This window comes from Phytophthora cinnamomi (genome assembly GCF_018691715.1).
Source record: "Phytophthora cinnamomi strain GKB4 chromosome Unknown Contig16, whole genome shotgun sequence".
NCBI classification, from domain to species: domain Eukaryota; phylum Oomycota; class Peronosporomycetes; order Peronosporales; family Peronosporaceae; genus Phytophthora; species Phytophthora cinnamomi.
This window is the reverse complement of record NW_027150949.1, coordinates 1759631-1781156: the sequence shown is the minus strand read 5'-3', so window position 1 is coordinate 1781156 and position 21526 is coordinate 1759631. Positions and strand designations below refer to the sequence as shown.

General features: G+C 52.3%; 3 protein-coding genes across 4 annotated transcripts; 2 read left to right on the top strand and 1 right to left on the bottom strand.

The window, feature by feature from the left end:
- Positions 1-7837: 7837 nt before the first annotated feature.
- Positions 7838-8997, bottom strand: IUM83_02568 (uncharacterized protein; the record flags this gene model as incomplete). The annotated part of the gene is made up of 2 exons (XM_067926497.1): positions 7838-7884; positions 7956-8997. The coding sequence occupies 2 exons, from the start codon at positions 8995-8997 to the stop codon at positions 7838-7840; spliced, it is 1089 nt and encodes a 362-aa protein (XP_067796436.1).
- A 2234-nt stretch (positions 8998-11231) lies between these two features.
- Positions 11232-15110, top strand: IUM83_02567 (white protein; the record flags this gene model as incomplete). 2 transcript variants are annotated; one of them, XM_067926496.1, is made up of 2 exons in its annotated part: positions 11232-12934; positions 13000-13048. In XM_067926496.1, the coding sequence occupies 2 exons, from the start codon at positions 11232-11234 to the stop codon at positions 13046-13048; spliced, it is 1752 nt and encodes a 583-aa protein (XP_067796611.1). The 2 variants fall into 2 exon arrangements, with proteins under 2 accessions (XP_067796611.1, XP_067796610.1); XM_067926495.1 differs by having other exon boundaries at positions 11232-15110.
- Positions 15111-20292: 5182 nt separating this feature from the next.
- Positions 20293-21394, top strand: IUM83_02566 (Cell differentiation protein rcd1; the record flags this gene model as incomplete). Its single annotated transcript, XM_067926494.1, has 4 exons — positions 20293-20578; positions 20670-20776; positions 20856-21142; positions 21220-21394. 4 exons carry the CDS (start codon positions 20293-20295, stop codon positions 21392-21394), a joined length of 855 nt encoding a protein of 284 aa, XP_067796426.1.
- Between the last annotated feature and the right edge of the window lie 132 nt (positions 21395-21526).

Below are 21526 nucleotides of genomic sequence, written 5' to 3'. Positions count from 1 at the left end.
CGCATAAGGCATTAGACAGACTCGTTGCATTTGAATCACCGCAGCGCCTTCCCTCAGAAGATTTCATTCTGACTATATACCAACACGAGCACGGAACATGATCACATTTCAAGTCATTGAGATAATGTCAAGATGGCCCTGGCTTAATTGCGTGCGCGTAACTCGACTTGGCGCAACCTTCACGTCGCATCAGCATGAATGATGTCGACCCAGCAACTTCAAAGACCTACATCACCATCCAGTTTCGGACAGCGATGTCGGTCACCAAGTTCGCCCCGTCACGGACGAGCTGCTCAAGAAGAGCGAGGTTGTGTCCGTGGCCATCCTCACACCCGACGAAAGCAAGCTGGGGATGCAGGTCAAGGCGCGCGGCGCTACGCAAGTGCAGCTCTTGTACCGAACCAAGCGCTCACCCACCCAAGCTGATAGCTGATCTCCGGCCGCAATATACACGCCAAGGTCCTCGCCGTGCTCAACCTGTGCGTCGCTGCGTCAATGCTGCTGTGTCCGACGCCCGTGGCGCTCCTGCCGGGTCTCTCTTCGCGCTGCCACCTCGGCTCCAAGGACGGACAGGACTACGGACACCACCCTCGTCACCACGATCATGATCCGACCTGAACTGGAGGAGTAGCTCTGTAAGCGCAAATTACAGCACAGCTGGCGAAAGTTTAACACTTCACTACTCGATTTGCTATTCACAAGATGGATGGCTGCCGGACCGTGCTCGTAAGCTTCACCACGAAAGAAAATTAATTCATCGTAGCTCTAGCTATTGTTCGTTTCTAGACGCTTATTCATTTCGGCGTACAAGATGTCGAGTAAACGAGGGTGAAATAGCCTTCGCGATCTCAGAAGATTTCTTTCTCGTAGCCAGGCTTCGAGGTCAGGACGCCGTTCGACGTGATAGCAGATAGCTGTGCGTTGACGAGGGTCGAAGCCGTCGTTTAGCTTGCAAAGATGCTTCATTTCCCCGTTCCGAGCATATACATCGTCCCAGAAGACGAACCAGAAGGTGACAGCCGGATGCGATCGGATGAACTTCACCCGGAGATAAAGCGAATCCAAGGCGGTTTGATGCGTATCAACTAGCGATTGGAGTTGCGAGTTGCCTTCACGACGCTGTAGGTGGTGTTCCAGGTCTTGGCGAGAGAGGTAAGGATTATTGTACACAAAGTACCAAAACGCATCGCTCAGAGTACTGTTCGCCTCCAGATGCTTGCGCTCAAGAGCTCGTCAATACGCTTGGTGCTGAGCACATAGTTCCTGAACTCCCGGTTCCCACACCCCACGTGTTTGCTGGAAAATGGTCCGTAGTTGCTCGCTTTCGTCCATAGCTGGTGTTAGGCCAATGTGATCCGGTCCCATGACTGCAACACGGTTCTGGAGGTGATGAACTTTGCCCGTATGAGGCGCAACAGCGTCACCATGTCCGTCTCGGTAAGTCATGTCCACTTCGAAGCCTGCATGCCGAGCAGTAAAACCGCTAGCATAATGAACAGGTTAACAATGTGCATGATACTTACAACCACCGCAACCAGTTCAAGCAGTCGGGACTTGGTTTGTTGCATATTGACAAATGCCGCTAGAGCCCCGCCCACGCACGTAGTGAGAGCAGTGATTTTACCGCTAATCTCCATGACATTGTTGAGTGGATCGCAGAATGGAGTAGCATAACTTGAGACCGCCACGACTGTAGCGTAAATTGCACACGATGAAATGCCTCGAATGCGAGCGTCTCCACCAGCGGCTAGTACAATAACAAGAGCCAACGCCAGCTTCACAAGTAGCTAAAGGACTTTGTAATAACTCCAACGCTGCTCGAATCCGGCGTAGAGAGATCGATACGGACATCGAAGCTGACTCGGATCGCGGGTTACTAGCCGAGCATACACTTTATCGTCGAAAGGAACCACGTCACCGTCTAAATCGTGGGTAATTAGCGGGTTTTCAAGCGAACCGGTCGGTCGATTCTCAGCTATGGCTCGGACAAGCAGCCATGGGAGAGGAATGGTAAACGTCAGAAGCAAAATGATAGCTGCAAGCACAATTACTGGCCACGCGGAGTCGTGACGAAAACGCGATAGCACTAAATCTGAGGCACTCGTCGCTTTGCTGCTGTCGTCTGACGTGGACCGATTCGTAAATGCCGCCACAACCACATCGAGGCAGAGACGTGTGAGCGGCAGGTACACAGTAAGACACGCTGTTATAACGAAAGTGAAGATCTTGACTCGCATCTTCTGCTTGGTCGCGAGCGAGGCCCACGTGGTTGCTTCGTGCCCTTGACGCACTTCATCCGCTCGACGATGCAAGTGTCGTCCAGAGAATGCGAACCAGAGATAACTCACGTAGACGACGCCAATGAGGCCGAGCAAAAATGCGAGAGCTACGTCAGCGATACGTGCCTGGTTCTGCGAGGCTTCCTCAACTAGTGCTAGCACATTGATAGCCATTATATCGTAGGCACCTCGTAGCCCGTTGAGGAACGTGTTTAGAGCGCTCACGACATGGTGCCGCTCGAAGAAGTTGAACACCGACACGTACAATCCCGTGAAGACGAGCCCCACGGTTTGGAAGAAGTCACGCGCGATCTCAACACGAAGAAGTGGTGGGAGACCCGAACGAGCTAGACACGTTGCAATGGCACCTACGGCAGCAGCACCTCCATCACGAACCGCGTCTAACGCTACATCAACAGCCTCTCGGCTCTGACCTAAAGCTCCGTCCAAAAGCCGCAAAAGGCGAGTCGAAAACCTCGTCCCCCGCCAGCTTTACCTGTGCTACACCATCCACAACTTGTCCAGATATTTTCGCTGCGGCTTCGCCTAGCTCCCGCCATTCGACTGTGAGCACCGGACACGTAGTTGTTCCCACTCTTGCGCTGGTAGAACTTCACGAATAGCTCCTAACTGTCGACGAAGCTCATCGGTGAGGTGATCTGCGATCGGAGTTCCTGCTTCAGTGAGCCGTTGAACACCTTCTCGGAGCTCTTGACTGGCAGAGGAAGCGAGGACACTCGACGAAGCAAGAGCTGTCGTGAGTAGCTTTCCAATTGCCATCGCATTATCCGTGACGTCTTCTACTGCTTCCAGTACTTCCGGCGCAGCAGCTTTCGTCACTTGAGCGGCTAATACTGCAGCTTCTTCGGTGATGGCATCGCTGACGGATTCATGGACGACAGACCCCAGCGACAACAACTCCACCTTAGGCGCAGAAGCTAAGGTTACAGTCGCACAAGCTGCCACCGCTTCACGCAGCTCCGCCAACTGGGCCACTGCTACCCCCTGAAGCGAGCCAGCCTGCGTTTTCGCGTAATCTGCTAGAGCACCCGTTCTCTTGATCTCGTCTACAAAACGTAACTCGAGCGCTTCACCTGAAGCTGCCATGCGTACAAGCGCAGTCTTGCATCCCGATGAAATGCCAACTGAGCTCAGAACGCCCAAAAGTGCTCGACCAGCTCGTTGGATGAAGTTGTAGAGTTCCCGGGGGTCTACAACGCGGTTTGAGATGTCGGAGCTTATCGACATCACTTCAGCTCGGAGTTCGCCGACACTGGCCGGCATCGGCACCACGGTCGCCATGGTTTCTACTGCTAAACCCAGTATTGTCCAAGTGGAGTTTTCGTCTGTTGCAGTCAAACCAATTTGGTTGCATGCTCTGCTCGCGAGGACGTATTTGGAGGCTACGCGTGGCTTTACGACAATGCAGTAGTATATATTAGAGAAATACTTCACAACCAAGCCTGATAATTCGGAAGTTATGTTGCAGGTTTCGGGGGACCACGCAAATGAAAAACACTTGCAATCAACCACCTTCGGGTTATGAAGGACGCCAGACCATCGAGGCAATCGTTGTGCGCCGCTTGAACGACTTGCCTCGTGGCAGCACCTTCATGTTGTGCTTGGGGTCTGAGCCTTCCTCGAGCTTCTTCGTCTCGTCGTACAGTAGCTGCAATAGACCCGAGTGGAACATTCCTGTCTTACTGAGCAGTCCTCTCTCACTCAACCACGCTTCCAAATCCTTGCGACTCTTCTTGCTGTAGCAGATCGACGTCGCGCTATTGGGGTCGAAGTCAGCTCTGCACGCACGACCAGGCTTCGGTTCTCCGCTCGGAATGAGTCGCGACATTTCGCTGTTGCGAGCGAACACGTCGTCCCAGAAAATGTACCAGAGCTTGTGGGCTGGACTCGTCATGATGAAGCGCTGACGCAGGTACAATGCATCCAGAGCGTGCTTGTGCGTCTGCGACAGCTGACGAAGCTGCGGGTTCGTTTCGCGGGTTATGAGGTAGTGCTCCAGGTCCTTGCGAGAGAGGTACTGGTTGTTGTACACGAAGTACCAGAAGTCATCGCTGAGGATATCGTTGGCTTCAGCGTGGATTTTAATAAGACTGCGACGGTACTCGCGGTGTTCCGCTCGCATTTTGTTAATGCCGGCCTCCCAGCTCTGTCGACTCTGCTCGAAGATCTGCTTCAGGTGTTCGTTCTCCTCCATGTCGGGATTCAAGCCGAAATGATCCGAGTCACGAACTGCCTTGCGTCCCGTGATTTCGTAGCGCTTTCCGGTTCGTGGAGCCTTGGCATACCCTCGACCATCCTTGTAGGTCATTGTCACGATAAAGCCATCGGCCATGGCGCGCTTAGTCCCGCCTTTGATTACCGAGTCGCCCGATGTTTTCACCTTGAACACTCCATACGTGTAGTGGCATGTAAACTCGACCACAGCCTTGTACTGCACCTTCATTGGCTTGTAGCCTTCAATGGGAGTCCATTCGTAGTAATCCGTGACGACTGCCTTCTCCACACGCGAGAAGGGGGAACGCACGGGGGTTTTCAAGTCAGCGAGCGCACGGATTTTCTGTCGCACCTCGCGCTTTGCCACGATGCTCGGAGAGAAATTGAGAAACAGTAGCTTGGCCAGATTGCCGTGGAGCTTGCTGTCCCTCGGGGCGCTCTCGTCGATTTCGTCCCAGATGATCGCTTCGTCGTCGGTGTTGTCGTACACGATGACGCAGTGGAATGGGTATGGCACCACGTACATTTTCCCAAAGAATGATATTGAGTCCAGGTGACCATCACGCACGCCGATCTCTTCGTTCCAGTACACATCGATGCCCTCTAGCGCTGTCCTCACGACCTGACGTAGCCGTGTCGTGTACCGCTGTTGCTTGCCACGCCAGTGCGAGCTCACTCGCCGAATGCCTGCAGAAATAACAGCTTGATCCAGAGCGATTAGTCTCGCAGCCGCTGGTGATTCCTTGACGTGGTTTTCAGGCTGCTCAACATTGTGGTCATGCCCAGGAACCAAATCATACAGAACCGCTCGCCAGAACGCTTGCCACACCCGATGCTTTGCTTCTTTGTTGAGGTCCCAGGTTGGAATAATATCTTCAGCGCGGGCATCGTCGATCATGCGAGTTGTATCGCTGAACGAGAGCCATCCTAGCCAGTTCTTGATCAATGTCCTTGTGTTCGCAACGCCCAGCAGAGTTACCGTAAGCATGATCCACAAATTCACAAAGTGGACGATCAGCACGAAACCCAAGAAGCCTTGAACATAGTTCGAATTGATATCGTTCCGGTGCGCCCAAGCTCCTAGCGTGCCTCCCACCGCCGTAACAAGCGCAGTGAACTTTGCACTTGATTCCATCAGATCGTTGACAGGGTCGATAAACGGCCGGCTGTAACTTGTGAGCACCACAACCACAAAATAAACTCCGCATACGGCAATGCCTCCACTTGACACATCGCGCGAAGTTCCAACCACGACTGCGGCGAGTATCGCTTTTGCGGCAAGCTGCATAACCTTGTATGTGCTCCAGCGCTGCTCGAATCCATTGTACAGCGAGCGATACGGACAACGAAGCTGGCTAGGATCACTGGCCACTAGTCGCGTGTACACCTTATCATCAAACGGAACTTCTTCTCCGTCTAAATCGTACGTCACCTTCGCGTTTTCCAACGAGCCTCGAGGTCGATTTGCCCGAATAGACGAGACCAGCACGAATGGCAACGGAATCGAGAAGGTAAACAGCAGTGCGAGTGCCTCGAACACGATAAGACCCCAGTACGGCTGGTTGGTGAAGTATGACGCAATTGTGCCTTCAATGTTTGGTGTTTCGTCACCCTTGTGGGCATTGATGTCCAATATCGAGAAACAGAATTGCGTCAGCGGCAGGTAGATCGTCAAACTGGCAGTGATCAGAAGTGAGGACATCATGGCCATGCGCTTGTTCGTGGCTGCCAGTGACGCCCACGTAATTGACTCGTGCCCGTGGCGCACGTTGTTAGCCCCACGAGGCATATATCGGGTCACTCGGTAAAGCCACCCGATGAAGAACAAATGAGCAAGCATCACAACGCCAATCGAGATGAAGACACCGTCGCTGCTGAATTTGGAAATCCACTGAACGAGCGCCGATACATCAAAAGCGAGGATAGTATACGCCGCACGCAGCCCCCTGACCGCTTGCAGGACATATTTCGGCAACTGCTGATGCTGGTAGTAATCCAGCGTTGGTTTGAACATACCGGACAAAAAGAGCCCAGCAGTCTGGAAAAAGTCACGGCCAATCTCGAATCGAAGTAGTGGAATCTTCACAAGCGCCAAACATCCTCCAACAAGAGCTGCACGACCCTCGCGCATAGCTTGCAGAGTGGCTGCTAGCCGCTGGCGGCTGATGAGGAGGGAACCTTGCAGTCCCGCCATAGCTTGTGTTAGTGCAAGTTGCGCGATCTGCTGGTCGTACAAGCTATTGTCAACATCAACCTTCTCTGCTTCTTCCCGGTCAACCTCCGCTATGCTCAACAGCGTGCCTTTCCTTTCCGCAGCTTGAACGATGTCAAACGGCTCCAGGATAGCGGCCTTTTCGCCAGCCTCGTTACCTATCCCATCACTGACAGCAATGTGAATTATAGCCCACAACGCCAGCAACTCAGGCACAGCAGTCCACGCTAGTCTTCCGGTACAGCACGTCGCGACAGCAACGCGTAGCTCCGCAAGATCATCCTCAGACGCCCTGAGGCTCTGCTCCGCGTTTTCGTTTGCACAGGTCATGAGCACTCCAGCGCTCTCAAGCTCCTTGACGAATTGCATACTGAGGACTTCACCGTCGTCTCTCATGCGCTCAATCCCATTATAACAGTCGATAGAGACACCTGACGCTTCTTGGTTCGGTAGAACTGCTAACAACGCAACACCCGCTCTCTTGATCGCGTTCTGGAGCTCCTCGGGGTAGTGCTCATCAGCATGGTCGATTTCATGCGTCACGGGTGGTTCAGAATGGTGCTCTACCACCGTTTCATTTTCGTTGGCGACTGAGGGTTCACTGTCGTGTGCTTCATCGTGGTCATCGCCTCCGACGTCGAGCGTGAGCTCCACCATTTCTTCGATTGCTGCGGCTTCCGTGGCCATAGGTTCGTGTGAACTCGTATCATGCAGCCCAACCTCCACTTCACCCCTTTGCGACTCTGATATTGGGCGCGTAGGCACTCCGTGCAGAATGTCATGGTAGCTAGTGTCCGACTTGGCAACCCCATCATCACTGCTGTCATTATCGCTGCTTTCGTCCACGGCGATTTCAGCATGTGGGACGTATGGCGCCTCGGGGACACTCGCTGCCGACTCTGGCGCCTCGTGACGTGCCGTTGAAATCAAACGGTCGACCAGACTAGACGAAGCAGGTCCGTAAGCGCTGCCACCCCCGATTCCAGCTGTGCTGCCTGTAATGGACGCTCTGTTGCCTGCTTCACGAATCTCAGCGTTCGGTCCAGGGATGGAGGCACGGCTCGCTTCAGCGGACGAAGGTTGGTCGGGACGCATCGCCGACAATAACCGCTCAAACAGCCGAGACGAGCTCGGTGGAGGACTCGCCGCAGCTTTTGGCTGCTCGGGTGGCAGACTAGCAACAGGCTTCGCATCTTCCGCTTTTTGCAGCGGTGAAATGACAGCCACACCGTCCAACCCACTGCTAGTCTCGATGTCGCTAGATCGTTCCTCTGCGGCTGTATGACCAGGAACCTCCGTAGCGCTAGCCTTGCTTTCCGAGTAAGCTTGAGCACCGCTTTGCCTAGGTTCCTCGGTGGAGGATTCCTTTTCACTCTCCACGGTCTCAACTGCTGCTGTCTCCACGTCGCTACTAGCCGTATCACTTAACGCCGACTCAACCTGAGCAGTCTCTGGATTGGTGGCCACGACAACCTTCTCCCCCGTCAACTCAGTAGCCGCACCCGCTTCGGTGCCAACGTGGGGAGCAGCTGCAACTGCAGTAGCCTCCACCAGCGACACATCTGCTCGCTCCTTCCCGTCTCCTTTCGCAGCCTCCGGTGGCTTGGCACTGGTTGAAAACAACCCCCCACTAAAGCTCGGTCGCTTGGTCTTGGGAGCTGCCGGCGTCGGCCCGGACGACTCGTTGCGCATCGCTGACATGAACCGACCGAAGAAGTCCGACGACCGCGGAGACGAGGAGGACGACGCCGCGGCAGGCTTGCTCTCAGTCGGCGGCTCCGCATGCTCCGAGATGCTGGCCGCGTGCTCGTCTGTCCCCTCTGCTTCCTCCTTCACCTCTACCTCCCCCCTCTCCTCCTCTTCTTGCACCCGTTCACCCTCGTCGGGGGTCACCTCAGTGTGGTTGTCACCCACCCCGTCACCCTCATCACCCACGTCTTCACCCTTATCACCCACGTCTTCACCCTTATCACCCACGTGTCCACCCTCATCACCCACCTCGGTGCTGGGTGGTACGGGGTCCTCCTCCTGTGCATTTGCAGCGGTGTCACCCACGTCGGCGGTGGTCGTGGGTTCTTCTGGCTCTGCAACGACAGCAACCGGTTCCGGTTCCGTCGTCGCCTGCGCGTCTCCCCCCGCAGCAGCTTCCGTCTCCGTCTCAGCGGGTGCGGGGCGGGTCGGCGGCGCCTCGTCGTGCGCGAGCTCGTGCACGGCCTGCCGCACGCGGTCGAAGAAGCTGGAGGAGCCTCGGCGCTGCCCGGGCGGCGCCATGCTCAGGGCGGCTCCGATCGGCAAATGGCCGCGTGGGTTTCGCGTGCGAGGGGTCCATTGGCGTCCGTTACGGGCGCCCCATGCAACACCGCGGGGTTTCGGCGCTCCTTCACCTCAGCATCGGTGATAGTGGTAGCATTTTAGCTCTTGGCGTATTACAATACGCTAGTGCCAAGTATATTAGTCATATAGTGGGCAGATTTTTGTTTTTACTACTATTGCTTTTTGACTACATCGCGTTACTATTGTAATTATTAAAATAACGGTAGTACTGTTTCGTCAAAGACGTACCGTATAGTCGTAGTTCTAAGCGTCGTTTGTTTGGATAATACGTGTAATAGGTCGATTCTGTTCAAGTGACGCCTAGGACTACGACTATACAGTATCGCAATGAACCCACTCATACCCGGTTCAGAGTTCAGCTCCGTTGCATTTTACTTATTATTTAATACGATGTGACACTGAACTATGGCGATTGAGGAATCTCCGGCCGTGCAGCACACACACACAGCGGTTGTCGACAAAGCCGACCGAGACCATGGCAAGAGCTTAGATAGAGTTACAGTTGTATACCGAATTCGGATGCAGAACGCTGCATATTACACCAGCAGCCACCAAGGTGTAATTGCGATCAAGAAATTAACGACGAAACACTCAGCGCATAGGTGGTTGTTGCACTTGTATCACTTGATTGCTATTCTTCTTGCGATACTGCTCTCTTCGTACTTCAGCAGCAACCTTGAAAAGGAAGACTTAGCCAACTTCAACCTACTGCATCCAGTCAACCCGATGTTGGCGCACTTAGTGCTTACCAGCCGCCAGTGCAGTGTCTGAGAGCAACTTCTCTAGTGCTGGCACCGTTTTGTGCAAAGTCCACAACGCGTTGAAGTCATCTATGCTGAAAGACATCATAACGGTGCGCTCGAACAAGGAACAGATTGACTAGGCTCTAGACGAATTTGCAGCTACTTTTTATAGCGATCCAACTATTATCTTTAATACAATGCACTCATTACGAATCCTCGTTATTGATACCACATCAGAACACCACAAAAAACATACTGCGGGTGCGGGTACGAGTACCTGCGGATTGCAACCCAATCCGTTCATTTTTTCTTGCTGACCCCTACCGCCAATATCGCTAGGGTACTGAACAAAAGGAAAAAAATCTACCGTGGTGTTAGACATCTATACGTATATAGCCAACCAAGCCAAGGTCCACGTTATCGCAAAAATGATAGTTGCACCGAGCCGCTGTAACTTGCAGAAATGCGACTATCTTGGCAGCAAATGTCGAAGGGCACAGCACTGGGCAGTTTGCAGTATGTAGTGATTTTTTCCTATTTCCGAAGAATTTACAACGCCAGACGATTAGCCACTGTAACTTGCAGGAAATGCGACTATCTTGGCAGCACATGTCGAAGGGCACAGCACTGGGCAGTTTGCAGTATGTAGTGATTTCTCCGTTTTTATTAGGAGGAATGGGCCCTGTTTTGCGTACCCCTGGAATGCCCCCCCTCCCCCCCAGGTATCATGAAATGAATTTTCTGAAGCTTGATCACCTCAACGCGTTCTTCAAGTGAGTCCAACACCTTCATTTTGGATGGCAACTCGTTGATACTCTCAAAAAATTTCCTTGGATTCTGAATGTGCCCACATCGCGCTGACGTTCTCCAGCTGCTCCTCGATGTTGATAAATATCATTACTGTTTTACGTCGTGAGGGAGAAAAAAAGTCGAGACCGGATGGGTTAAACTACCAACAAAACGGTGGCGGCGGGGTGTACATTAGCGTGGCGATCACGCTTGAATGTGCAAGGTTGCGTGATTCACGGCGTTGTTGTAGTTCCCTTGACGAGAAAGGTGGATGTGTTCTCCTTTGGGGTGTGTCGGCAGAGTTGGAATCGCATAAGGTTACACCTCCCTACGCGGCGTACACTATTTTCCATCGTTCCAACCCTCACACCAAGATAAAATGTAATGCGGACTGCACGAGTTACCTTGTAGTCGATAACTACGCCGCCAACTGCAACACAGGGGTTTCAGCGGCAAATGAGATGTACAATCGCCGATAGCCAAAACAACCCTACATGGGTCAAACATGGCGCCCTGGCGTCCGTTACTCACGAAGAAGGCTAGCACTCGATTTACACCATTCCGACGTTAACGTCTGTGTGGGTATTATTTCCTGTTCACCCTGGTAGTCTGCATCACATCTCCTCGCCAGTGGCAACCATGACGTCCGTCGTACCGATGCCACCGGAGCTGGCTGAAATCTCGGCTGCAGCTCTCGATGGCTGTCTCGAGGCCACCCGAGAACCCCCAAGCCCGGCCTCACTTCGACGGATCATGAAACGAGGCGGTCGCGCTCTCCAGAGTGTGTTAAGCTCAGCTCCAGCCACTGCCTCTTCAATTTCGTCCGAGTGCCGAGAAGCGTTGCAGAACATGACGGACGCGGGTCAGGCGCTCGAAATGCGCTCCATCGTGGAGCTCGAGAAATGCGGCGTACTTGTAGACTGTGCCGTACCGCGACTGAACGACCTTGAGGACGACACGGTGAAGCATTTGGCGGAACTTCGAGAGGCGGTATCCTCTTGTGCGATGGCAACGCTTGCCACCAAGCCAAACGTGAATTTACTCGCGCTCTGGTCGGTTGTGCACACCTCTGTTAGTGCGGCAATAACGGAAGAAGCTGCAGCACTAGCCGCTCAGGCGGAAACCGTGATTCCTGACTCTATCGAGGACATCGAAGACAACATGGTCTGTCTCGGCCGACTGTTGCAGGTCGCATTGCTATCGTCCGCAGCATTTGCAGGATCCGTTGGAGCTGAAGTGCGTGCTGGAGTTGAGAAACTTGTTCGCGACGGGGCTCCGCTAGCTGAACATTTGGTGCAGGAGCTCAAGTCGCACCTCGAATCGATCCGGGACGCTCTCTCCGAGGAAGACTGGCAGGAATTCGGGAAGCTTTGCTCCCAATCTTTAATGACGGGGTGGCAGGAACTCGGAGAGGGGGCATCCAAACTCTCAGAGGCGGCAGCCACGGCTACGCAGGTGGAGGTTGACAAAGTATTCAATTCACCGTTCGCGACTGCCATCGCTGCGAGGAGCTCGGCACTGGCGACAGGAGCTTTGGCTTACAGCCGAGATTTCGTTGACGCTGCGCTTGATGCAGCTCGAGACGGGCGAGTTATCGTCTTGACAGGATTCATCGGTTGGATCGAGCACATGGGCTTGCCGCCGCTCCTTCGAGTGGAAATTGCTCGCGATTTCTTCCAAACCGCCGGACTTTTCTTCGCTGGGTTGTTCGTTCCCGTGATCGCGTACCTCTCGGACGCAGACATCGGAAGCAATATGCGAAATATTCTGTGGGGTTTTAGTCGATTCTACGATGTGTTCGCCGTGGATGTATCAGCGTTTCTTCAAGTCCCAACGACGGCTAGCAACGTTTTCGTGGTGTTTCTCATCATGGGGATTCTGTTGGTCTGGTTGAGCTACCTGTGGTTTTTGAAGACGGGAAGACACATGCACAGTCGAGTTGTTGAGGTTCGCCACGGACACGAGGCTACCACGTGGGCGGCATTGGCAATGAGGCAAGCGACGCGAGTCAAAATGTTCACGTACGTCATTACAGCGTGCTTGACGGTGTATCTGCCGCTCACACGACTGTGCTTGGACGTGCTGGCCGCCAGTGCTGCGCCTGCCATGGACTATGAAGACGCCCATTATGGTGCGACGGACCTAGTCATCGCACGCATGAAGAACAGCTCGGGGTGGTGGCTTGCAGTGGTGGTGGCCATTGTGGTGTTGGTCACCTTCACGATAACACTGCCCTATACATTTTACACCGCCATTAAGAGGAACCAGCCGACCGGATCCCACGAAAACGCAAACATGACCCACAACCTGGATGGCGAGAAGGTGGAGTTTACGGACAAAGTGTACGCTCGACTCGTGGCAAAAGACCCTAGCCAGTTGCGATGCCCATATCGCTCACTATATGCAGGCTTCGGTCAGCGTTCGAGTCACTACAAAGTAGTGCAGCTCGGGGTTAAAATCTCGTTGGCGTTTCTGATCGTGTGTACAACACGCTCGGGCGCTGGACTACGAGGGGGGCTCATCTGTACTCTTTACATCTTCGTCGTGATCTTCACCGTCCGAGGCAAACCGTTCACCGACCCCATGAACAATGTCCAAGAGATCAGTTCGAAGGTAGCTGCGTTCACGACTTGCTTCTGCGCCGCAGTGATAGTCAATCAGGATTCTTTGCGAGGCTGGGGAGGGTTTGCGGTTTTCGTGCAAGTCTTGAACTTAATCGTTATGGTGTCGGTGCTAATGCTGGGCATGAAGCGAACCAGACTCTGGATCAAGGATAAAACGGGCTTCTTATCATTCAGCGATACCTCACGAGGAATCGAAGACGCCCGAGCGGTGGACATTGTGCCCGAATGGAACCCTGACAAGGAGGTGAAGCATCGCGTGTGGCAAGCGTTCTGGCGGGCGACGCTACTCGAGATAACGGAGCCAAAACTCGGCAAAGACTACTCCGGTGTGACCATTGCGAATCGATTGGCAGACCTCGAGCAAGCTGTCGTGGCTTCTGGGGCCCATCGTGTTGTCTCGCATTGGAAAGGTGAAGAAAATTCGTACACGGTTCGACTACGCCGAGCAGTTCTGGACGTGCTCGAGGGTGTGGATGTGTTTTGGGGAGACTTGAGCGCTCCCCGCAATGGCCACTCTGGATTTGGTAAAATGTACGTCAAGCCTTACCCGTATCACTGCGTTATAGTCTACGACGACCCAATAAAATCCGCCGTCGGTGAAGCTGGCATAGTAGAAGGAGAAGCCTCGAAGGATGTGATCACTTTGCGAGACGACTACGATCCGAATGATAGCACCAGCACACACCGCAACCTGGCAAAACTGTTTTTCCTCAACTTTTCTCCGCGGATCGTCGCTAGACGCGAAGTGAGGCAAAAGCTACGAGCACTCAGTGCACTCGCCACTAGCATCCGGTTCCCCTTTGTCCAGGAAGAAGAGGTGACGTTAGAGGACGGTATTATCGAACTGAAGCGCTTTGGCAAGACGTACACGGAAACGAGGATGTCCAAGGTCAAGTTCAAATGTTACTACACGTGGGGCGTAATTCGTGTCGAAACGGAAGGCGACGGTCATGGTAAAACACCTCGCATCATGGCGGAAGGGTTTAATGTCACCATGACGTATCGAGACGGCCAAGGCGACGCTGTAGCACCAAATACAGGAATCGTACACAGCCTCAAGCATCGTGAGACCACCAAGGGACCGGAACATATCGGCCTAACACCCGACATGGAGGAAAGTGAGGAACTAAACCGGATCTTCGCGCAAACAGAGTCTGACTGGGCTGCTGGTGTGAAGAAGCTGCGTTCCCAAGACCAGCAATATCGCCGTCGACTGGAAGAGAAGTATCGTCGAGGAAACGAGACACTCAGCGACGGGTTCTGGCACGAAGTGTACAACCAGCCTCACCTCTCGCGTAGCAAGCTTGAGCATCATTTGAGAGTTCGGGAGATCCACCCCCAATTACGTGGACTCCCAAGGACCCACGCCGACGCCCTCGACGCGCTCTATCTGCGATTGCGCTACATATATTCCCACCCGGCTGTCACGTTCTGGTACGTCTTCTGGGACGATGTGTATGCTCGCAATGGCGAGATGAAGAGACTTCGCGACCACAAGGCATTGCTGGACCCTATGGAGAGAACCAGCTTGTGCTACCGCGTCATGAAGCGAGACGAGCTTGAAGCGTGTTTGGAAGCTCGTCAACTCCTTGGACGGAAGGGATACTTCGTGCCTAGACTCCTCCAGCTTCGCCTTGAGCTCGTCGATCCGACCAAAGTGCATCTACCTCAAGGCCTCTTCGAACCGAAAATTCTCGATCTGCTGTACGACACGCTGAACAAACATATTGAAGCAGCGAAGCAAGGAAAAACCACTTCGGAGATTGAAGATGAGCAGGCCAAGAAGGATGGTATCGAGGGAAAACTGCAGGACATCCGAGAGCAAGTGCGAAACGTGTTCCACATTGCTGATGATAAGACTAACGAGCAACGAGAACCTACAGACGTAGAGTAAATTCTAGTCGTTTTTGGTAGACAACTTAAGTTTTAGTTCAAGGCTCACCCTATTCGAGTGAGGAAAGTTTATCAATACACAAACAAAAACGTAAAGAGAGGATCACTGCACCGCCGAAACATTTTTACTTGCTTCGAAGTAGGCTTGGAATGACTTCTCGTCTGCCAAATGCTTCGGAAGGCTTAGCTGGGCCCACGCACCATGCTCTGCGTACACCGCGAAGATCTCGCTGGAGAACTGCAATCGCCAAAGTCAACCAGGCTTGGACAGCCGTACAGATTAGCCACCACGGTAAATACTCGATTGAAAGACTCATTGCGTTGGACGAGTACGTTCGGCGCACCTCATGGACTCGAGTGATTGCTCTTTGCCTCATAACGCCTCTGCCAGTCATGGTTCTCGTACTTTCCCAAGAATCGATCCCTCTTCAAAATCCAACAGAAGGCTGGCGCGTGAACTACGGCATTTGGATTCGTGCAGGCATTGTGTCTGGTGCCGTCTCGCATTCAGTTCTCGTGCAACTCCAATATTTGGTAGACGATGTGATGATATCAACGCGACAGCTCTCGGTCATGTTAACCATCATGGTGCTGGGCTACACAGGGATATCTGTAGCTGTCGCCGACACCCTGTTCTTTCCAATTCCGTTCATGAGCATCACGATGGCCCTGCCGTTTCTACTGCTTCTCGCCTGTGCAATCTACTTCGTTATTGGTGATAAAGCGGTTCGCCAGATTCTACAGCACAAAGGCCAGATATTTCGCTTCATTGTTCTCACCACGACTCAAACAATGATGATAATAATCTATCCGGCGTACCAAGTACTTTTCCAAGCTGCTGGTGGTACTGGATACGAACTTTTGGTAGTGACCCTCCTACCTATCTTGAAAATAGTCATGAAGAACATCACCTCGCTGGGTTACTATCGCATGCAAGACCTAATGCCGGAGGGGGTCATCTTCACGGTAGATTTCTTCAACGCCTTCTACATCGCCACCAGTATGCAAACCGCCTCATCTACGTCAACAGTGATCGTCATTATGGTCGTCGATGTTTTTCATTCCACGTTAGCGTTGAATGGCCTTAGACGAGGGACATCTGACATGATTGAGCTGCTCCAGAAAGCAGGAAACCTGCACAGCAATGACCCCAGGGAATTTGACTTACTTCACGTGGCGGCCTTACTCTGTCAGAGTTCCGATGAATTTGAGGCGCAAGATTGTAGCAGTATTCAGCTGCGATCACGTGTCCCCTATGAAGTATCGGTTGCTGGCAAAAATCTACTTGATCGGCTGGACAAGAACTCAGGCCAACTACACCCCACAGCATCACTAATCAGCTATGTATCGGGTCGATTTTTCGCACGCACTGCCAGGCGAAATTTTGCGCAAAAATGGTGGTGGAATTGCGGTAATGGCCGAAGTGCTACAGTGCACCCTACTGTTGGAGACAACCGCGCCGAGATTGCGAACTATCGTGCAAAACGGGGTGAAATCACACCTAGACAAGAGGAAAACAAACGCCCAGAGCTCCAGGAGGCTTTGGAACTTCTTTTCACGTCGGAATGCCTCGTACTTTCTGAGTACTTGGAATCAATCGTCCCGATTTTATACGCAAACTACATTACGGTCATGGTGCGCTTGCCAAGTGCCCATTATCACCTGGAAATGGCTGGTATCACCCGCGACAACGTCGACGCGAAAATCGAAGTGGTTTTTGCCTATGCCTTTCTTGAATTTTTGTCTTTCGTAGTAATGGCCACTGTGGTACAGCAAAAATGCGGCATTCGGATACTTCACCACCTCGCATTCGTGTTAGAGGCGCACATGCCACTTATTCAAGATAAGTTGATAACTTGGACGCTGCTGACACTTGCATCCCGAGTTGTGCACTTTGGTACGTGGGTTAACTTGGTTCTCAATTTTGTGCAGAATTTGTGGATTAACCGTGCATTCTTATGTCGAACTAGGCGTTGATTTTTCATTTCGGTTCGCTTGGCTTTAAAGGTGATAACATGGAGGGGGTCTACGATCCTTACTAGTGTTCTCTGGATTTTATCCAGAGTAGTTGGGGCAATACAAGTGCGCGTACTAGTCCCTATATAAACACAGATCCCTGAATCTCTTATAAGATGACAAAAGAATAATGTATCGGGACGAACCTGTTAGGTGTTATACATGGGCAGATAGTATATTATCCAGTGCGTGTTGCTTGAGTCTTTTAGCGAGTACTATAACGGACACCTCAAGATGTTGACATGTTTCGGTATGCAGATGGTTTGAAAAATGAAAACGACTCTGTTTTCCGACACAACTTCTTAGGGACTGGTTATTCGTGGTCAGCACCTGCGCCAGTGATTATCGTAGACTACTCCTTGCTTATTGTCGTTAAAGGCTGTCATAGGATTAGCGCTTTAGTCAGATTTTTCGATCTGATGTACGACGCCAAACTCATGGAAGAGAGAGGTTATTCAGGAACTAAAAACACGAAGTAGACAAAGTGTCACAACAACAACGAATGGCGTTGAGGATAAGACCACGAACAATGAAACTCTGCTGACGGAGAACGCCATACAGACCTACTAAATCAAGTAGTGCCTAAATTAGTTTCCCGGAAGTCACAATGCATTCTCATACACAGTCTCACTCCAGAGTGGACATGATCGCCCCCGTGTTGCCAAGTGATCCTGCAGTCCTCAACCAGTCATCATCTCCTTGTTCCCCAAGAAACTCTTGCTGGCGTTGCAGAGCGGCAATTATCGCAATCAAAGATACGTGGTTGCTTACCCAGGTTAGCCATCGTGGAAAATACTCGATTGAGCGACTCCTTGCATTGGATGAGTAAGTCCGAATGACCTCTTTGGTCTGGGTGATTTTCGTCTGCTTGGCAACACCAGGGCTTGTGATAGCTCTCGTTCTTTCCCAGGAATCGGTCCCATTGCAAGATCCCCACGAAGGCTGGCGCGCAAACTTTGGCATTTGGGTCCGTGCAGGAGTTGTGTCCGGGGTTGTGACGCATACAATTATTATCCAGCTGCAGCATGTGGTTGACGACGTCGTGGTTTCAACGCGTCAACTTGTAGCGATTTTGGTAACGGCGATGGTGGCCTACACAGTAATGTGTGTAGCTGTTGCCAAGAACATTTTCTTCCCGATTCCATTCATGAACATCACGATGATTCTACCGTATCTAATGCTGCTCGCATTTGTATTTTATATTGTTGTTGGACGCCAAGCCGTTCGAAAAATTCTACATCACAAAGGACAGTTGCTTCGCTTTTACTGTTTTTCTTGCTGCTCAAACACTCATGTCAGTGATATATCCGGTGTACCAAATACTATTTCGTGTTTCAGCTGACAGTGGATACGAGCTATTGCCGGTAACTCTCCTTCCCATTTTGAATGCCGTCATGAAAAACATCGTATGCCTTAGTTTCTACCGGATGCAAGACTTGATGCCAGAGGGGGCCATCTTCACAGTGGATTTCTTCAACGCGTTTTACATCGCAACCAGCGTGCAGAACGCATCGTCCACAAAAGGCTATAGTCGTCATAATTGCCGCTGATGTGTTCCATACTGTCCTAGCGTTGAACAGTCTTCGCGATGGGACATCCAATCGAATATACGGACAGTGTGATCTGCTTGAGATGGCGAGTTCGCTATGTCGGAGCTCCAACGAGTTCAAGATGCAACATTGCGCTCCTGTGTTAATTACAGGATATCTACCGCGAATCAAGCTTTCGTCGACCACCTTAGCAAATATTCTGGCTTTCAAGGGCACACGAGGTCATCCATAAGGTCCGCCTCTGGCCGTATTTTTGATACAATAATGAACCTGGATTCTAAAATCAAATCGAGTAAACGAGAATCCAGGACTCTATAGTTAAAAACACAAATAGAGGTTCTCTGACCCCCCCCCCCCCCCCCAAATCGAGTAAACGACGGCGGCGATGCCAAAGCATTGGTAGGCGATGTGCAGTCATACGTCCTGTTATGATAGCGAATGTGCAAGCTAAGGATGACGGTATTGACACAAAACGGGATACATTTACACGCGACCTATCATTTCGACGTTCAGAACTGCGTGAGATCCTACAGCTTCTCTTCACATCGGAGTGCCTCATCCTGTCTGAGTACTTGGAATCAGTTGTGCCAATTTTGTACGCTAACTACATCATGGTTATGGTCCACTTGCCTGGCTCTCGCTATCACTTGGAGCTGGCTGGTATTACCACAGAAAACGTCGGTGCAAAAGTCCAGGTGGTCTTTGCGTACGCACTACTGGAGTTCTTTTCTTTCTTAGTATGGTAGTTATCGTTCACCGCAGATGCGGCATGAAGATACTGTATCAGCTCGCGTTTGTGTTAGAAACCCACATGTCGCTAATTCAAGACAAGTTGATGGCTTGGACGCTGCTCACGCTAGCTGCACGGGTGGTGCATTTCGGTACGTTGATCCATTATTGGTATGATGAACTTGTGGCTCAAACGTGTTTTGTACGAACGGACTAGGTGTCGACTTTACATTTCAGTTTCCTTGGCTTAAGAGATGACAACACAGAGTCTAAGATGTGAATAGATGATTAAATACCGCCATGCATCCTTGAACTAAAATCAGGTAAATAACCTACCGACGACAAACGAATATGGTACACGCGGAATAGACAGGTTGTAGTGCTCGAACTAGTTTCGAGGTAGACCATAATACATTACCACGGCTCGCTCAACAAGTCCATGTCCACGTTTTCAAATACACCTGAAGTTGAGGCCGGCCCTCGTCTCGCACAGTGCGCTCTGCCGGCAACTGGAGGGCTTCGATCGACAAATTTAAGCACGCTTGGCTGACCACATAGGTTAGCCATCACGGAAAATACTCAGTTGAAAGACTTATGGCGTTGGACGACCATGTTCCGCGCACCTCCTGGGCTTGGGTGCTTACTGTTGGTCTGTTATGGTGTTGGGTTACCCAGGAGTTTGTGCAGTAGTCGCTAACAACTTCTGTTATTTTAATAGGAAGGAACCCTGTACAGCACGTAAACCACCCTTGCGTTGCGCGCCCCTTTCTTGCTCGACGTTGCGCAACTTTGAATGTAGAGTGGTCGGGAACTCATGTACGCCACACCACTTTCAAGTGGTGCACACGAGATCATGCTTCCCCCATCCTATAGTCTAAAGCAGTCGAGATGGAGGAGCAGCTGCACGCGCTGGTGCTGGAGCTGTCGTCGCCCGAGCAGCGCGAGAGCGCGCTGCTGGAGCTGAGCAAGAAGCGCGAGGAGTTCCCGGAGCTGGCGCCCATCCTCTGGCACTCGTTCGGCACGGTGGCGGCGCTGCTGCAGGAGATCGTGGCCATCTACCCGCTGCTGTCGCCGCCGCAGCTCACGGCGCACGCCTCCAACCGCGTGTGCAACGCGCTGGCGCTGCTGCAGTGCGTGGCCTCGCACTCGGAGACGCGCACGCACTTCCTCAACGGTTAGGCTAGTGTTAACGCGAGAGGGGAGGGCGGTTAGAGAGTGCTAACCGGGGTTGCCTTTTTGTGGTTCTTTGCTGTTTGTTGCTGCAGCGCACATCCCGCTGTACCTGTACCCGTTCCTGAACACGGTGAGCAAGAACCGGCCCTTCGAGTACCTGCGGCTCACGAGTCTCGGCGTTATCGGCGCGCTGGTTAAGGTACACTAAAACTTTGATGCTGTTGCATTTTAGAGAAATTAATTCAAGGTTAACTTAAAGTTCGTGCTGTGCATTGTAGATTGACGACTCGGACGTCATCAACTTCCTGCTGCAGACGGAGATCATCCCGCTCTGTCTGCGCATCATGGAGGCTGGCAGCGAGCTGTCTAAGACGGTGGCCACTTTCATCGTGCAGAAGATCCTGCTGGACGACATGGGGCTCACGTACATCTGCCACACGCCCGAGCGCTTCTACGCCGTGGGCACGGTGCTCAGCAAGATGGTGGCCGTGCTGGTGGAGGCGCCGGCCCCTCGCCTGCTCAAGCACATCATCCGCTGCTACCTACGCCTCTCAGACAACCCGCGGTACGATCCTTCAAGTTTTTTTTTTTTCATGGTTAACACTATCCTAAACGAGGACAATTTTTGTTGCGTTGCCACAGAGCGAAGGAGGCGTTGCGCCAGTGCTTGCCGGAGGCCCTGCGTAACCACACGTTCGACGAGGCGCTCAAGGAGGACGCGACTACTAGTCGCTGGTTGGCTCAGCTGCTGTACAACATCAGCACGGACTCCAGTGTGGGTGCTGGTGCGGTCCAAGGTGCTCGTCTGTCCAGTTAGGCTGGCCAGTGCGGCGGCATGACAGGAGGACGAGATCGTAGAGCGAAGCTAGGAAGAAGAAGGAGCATTAAAGACCAGAAACAGATATTTTTCGCAAATAGTGACCAAGCCTACAGGCGGTCGAGGAGGCTG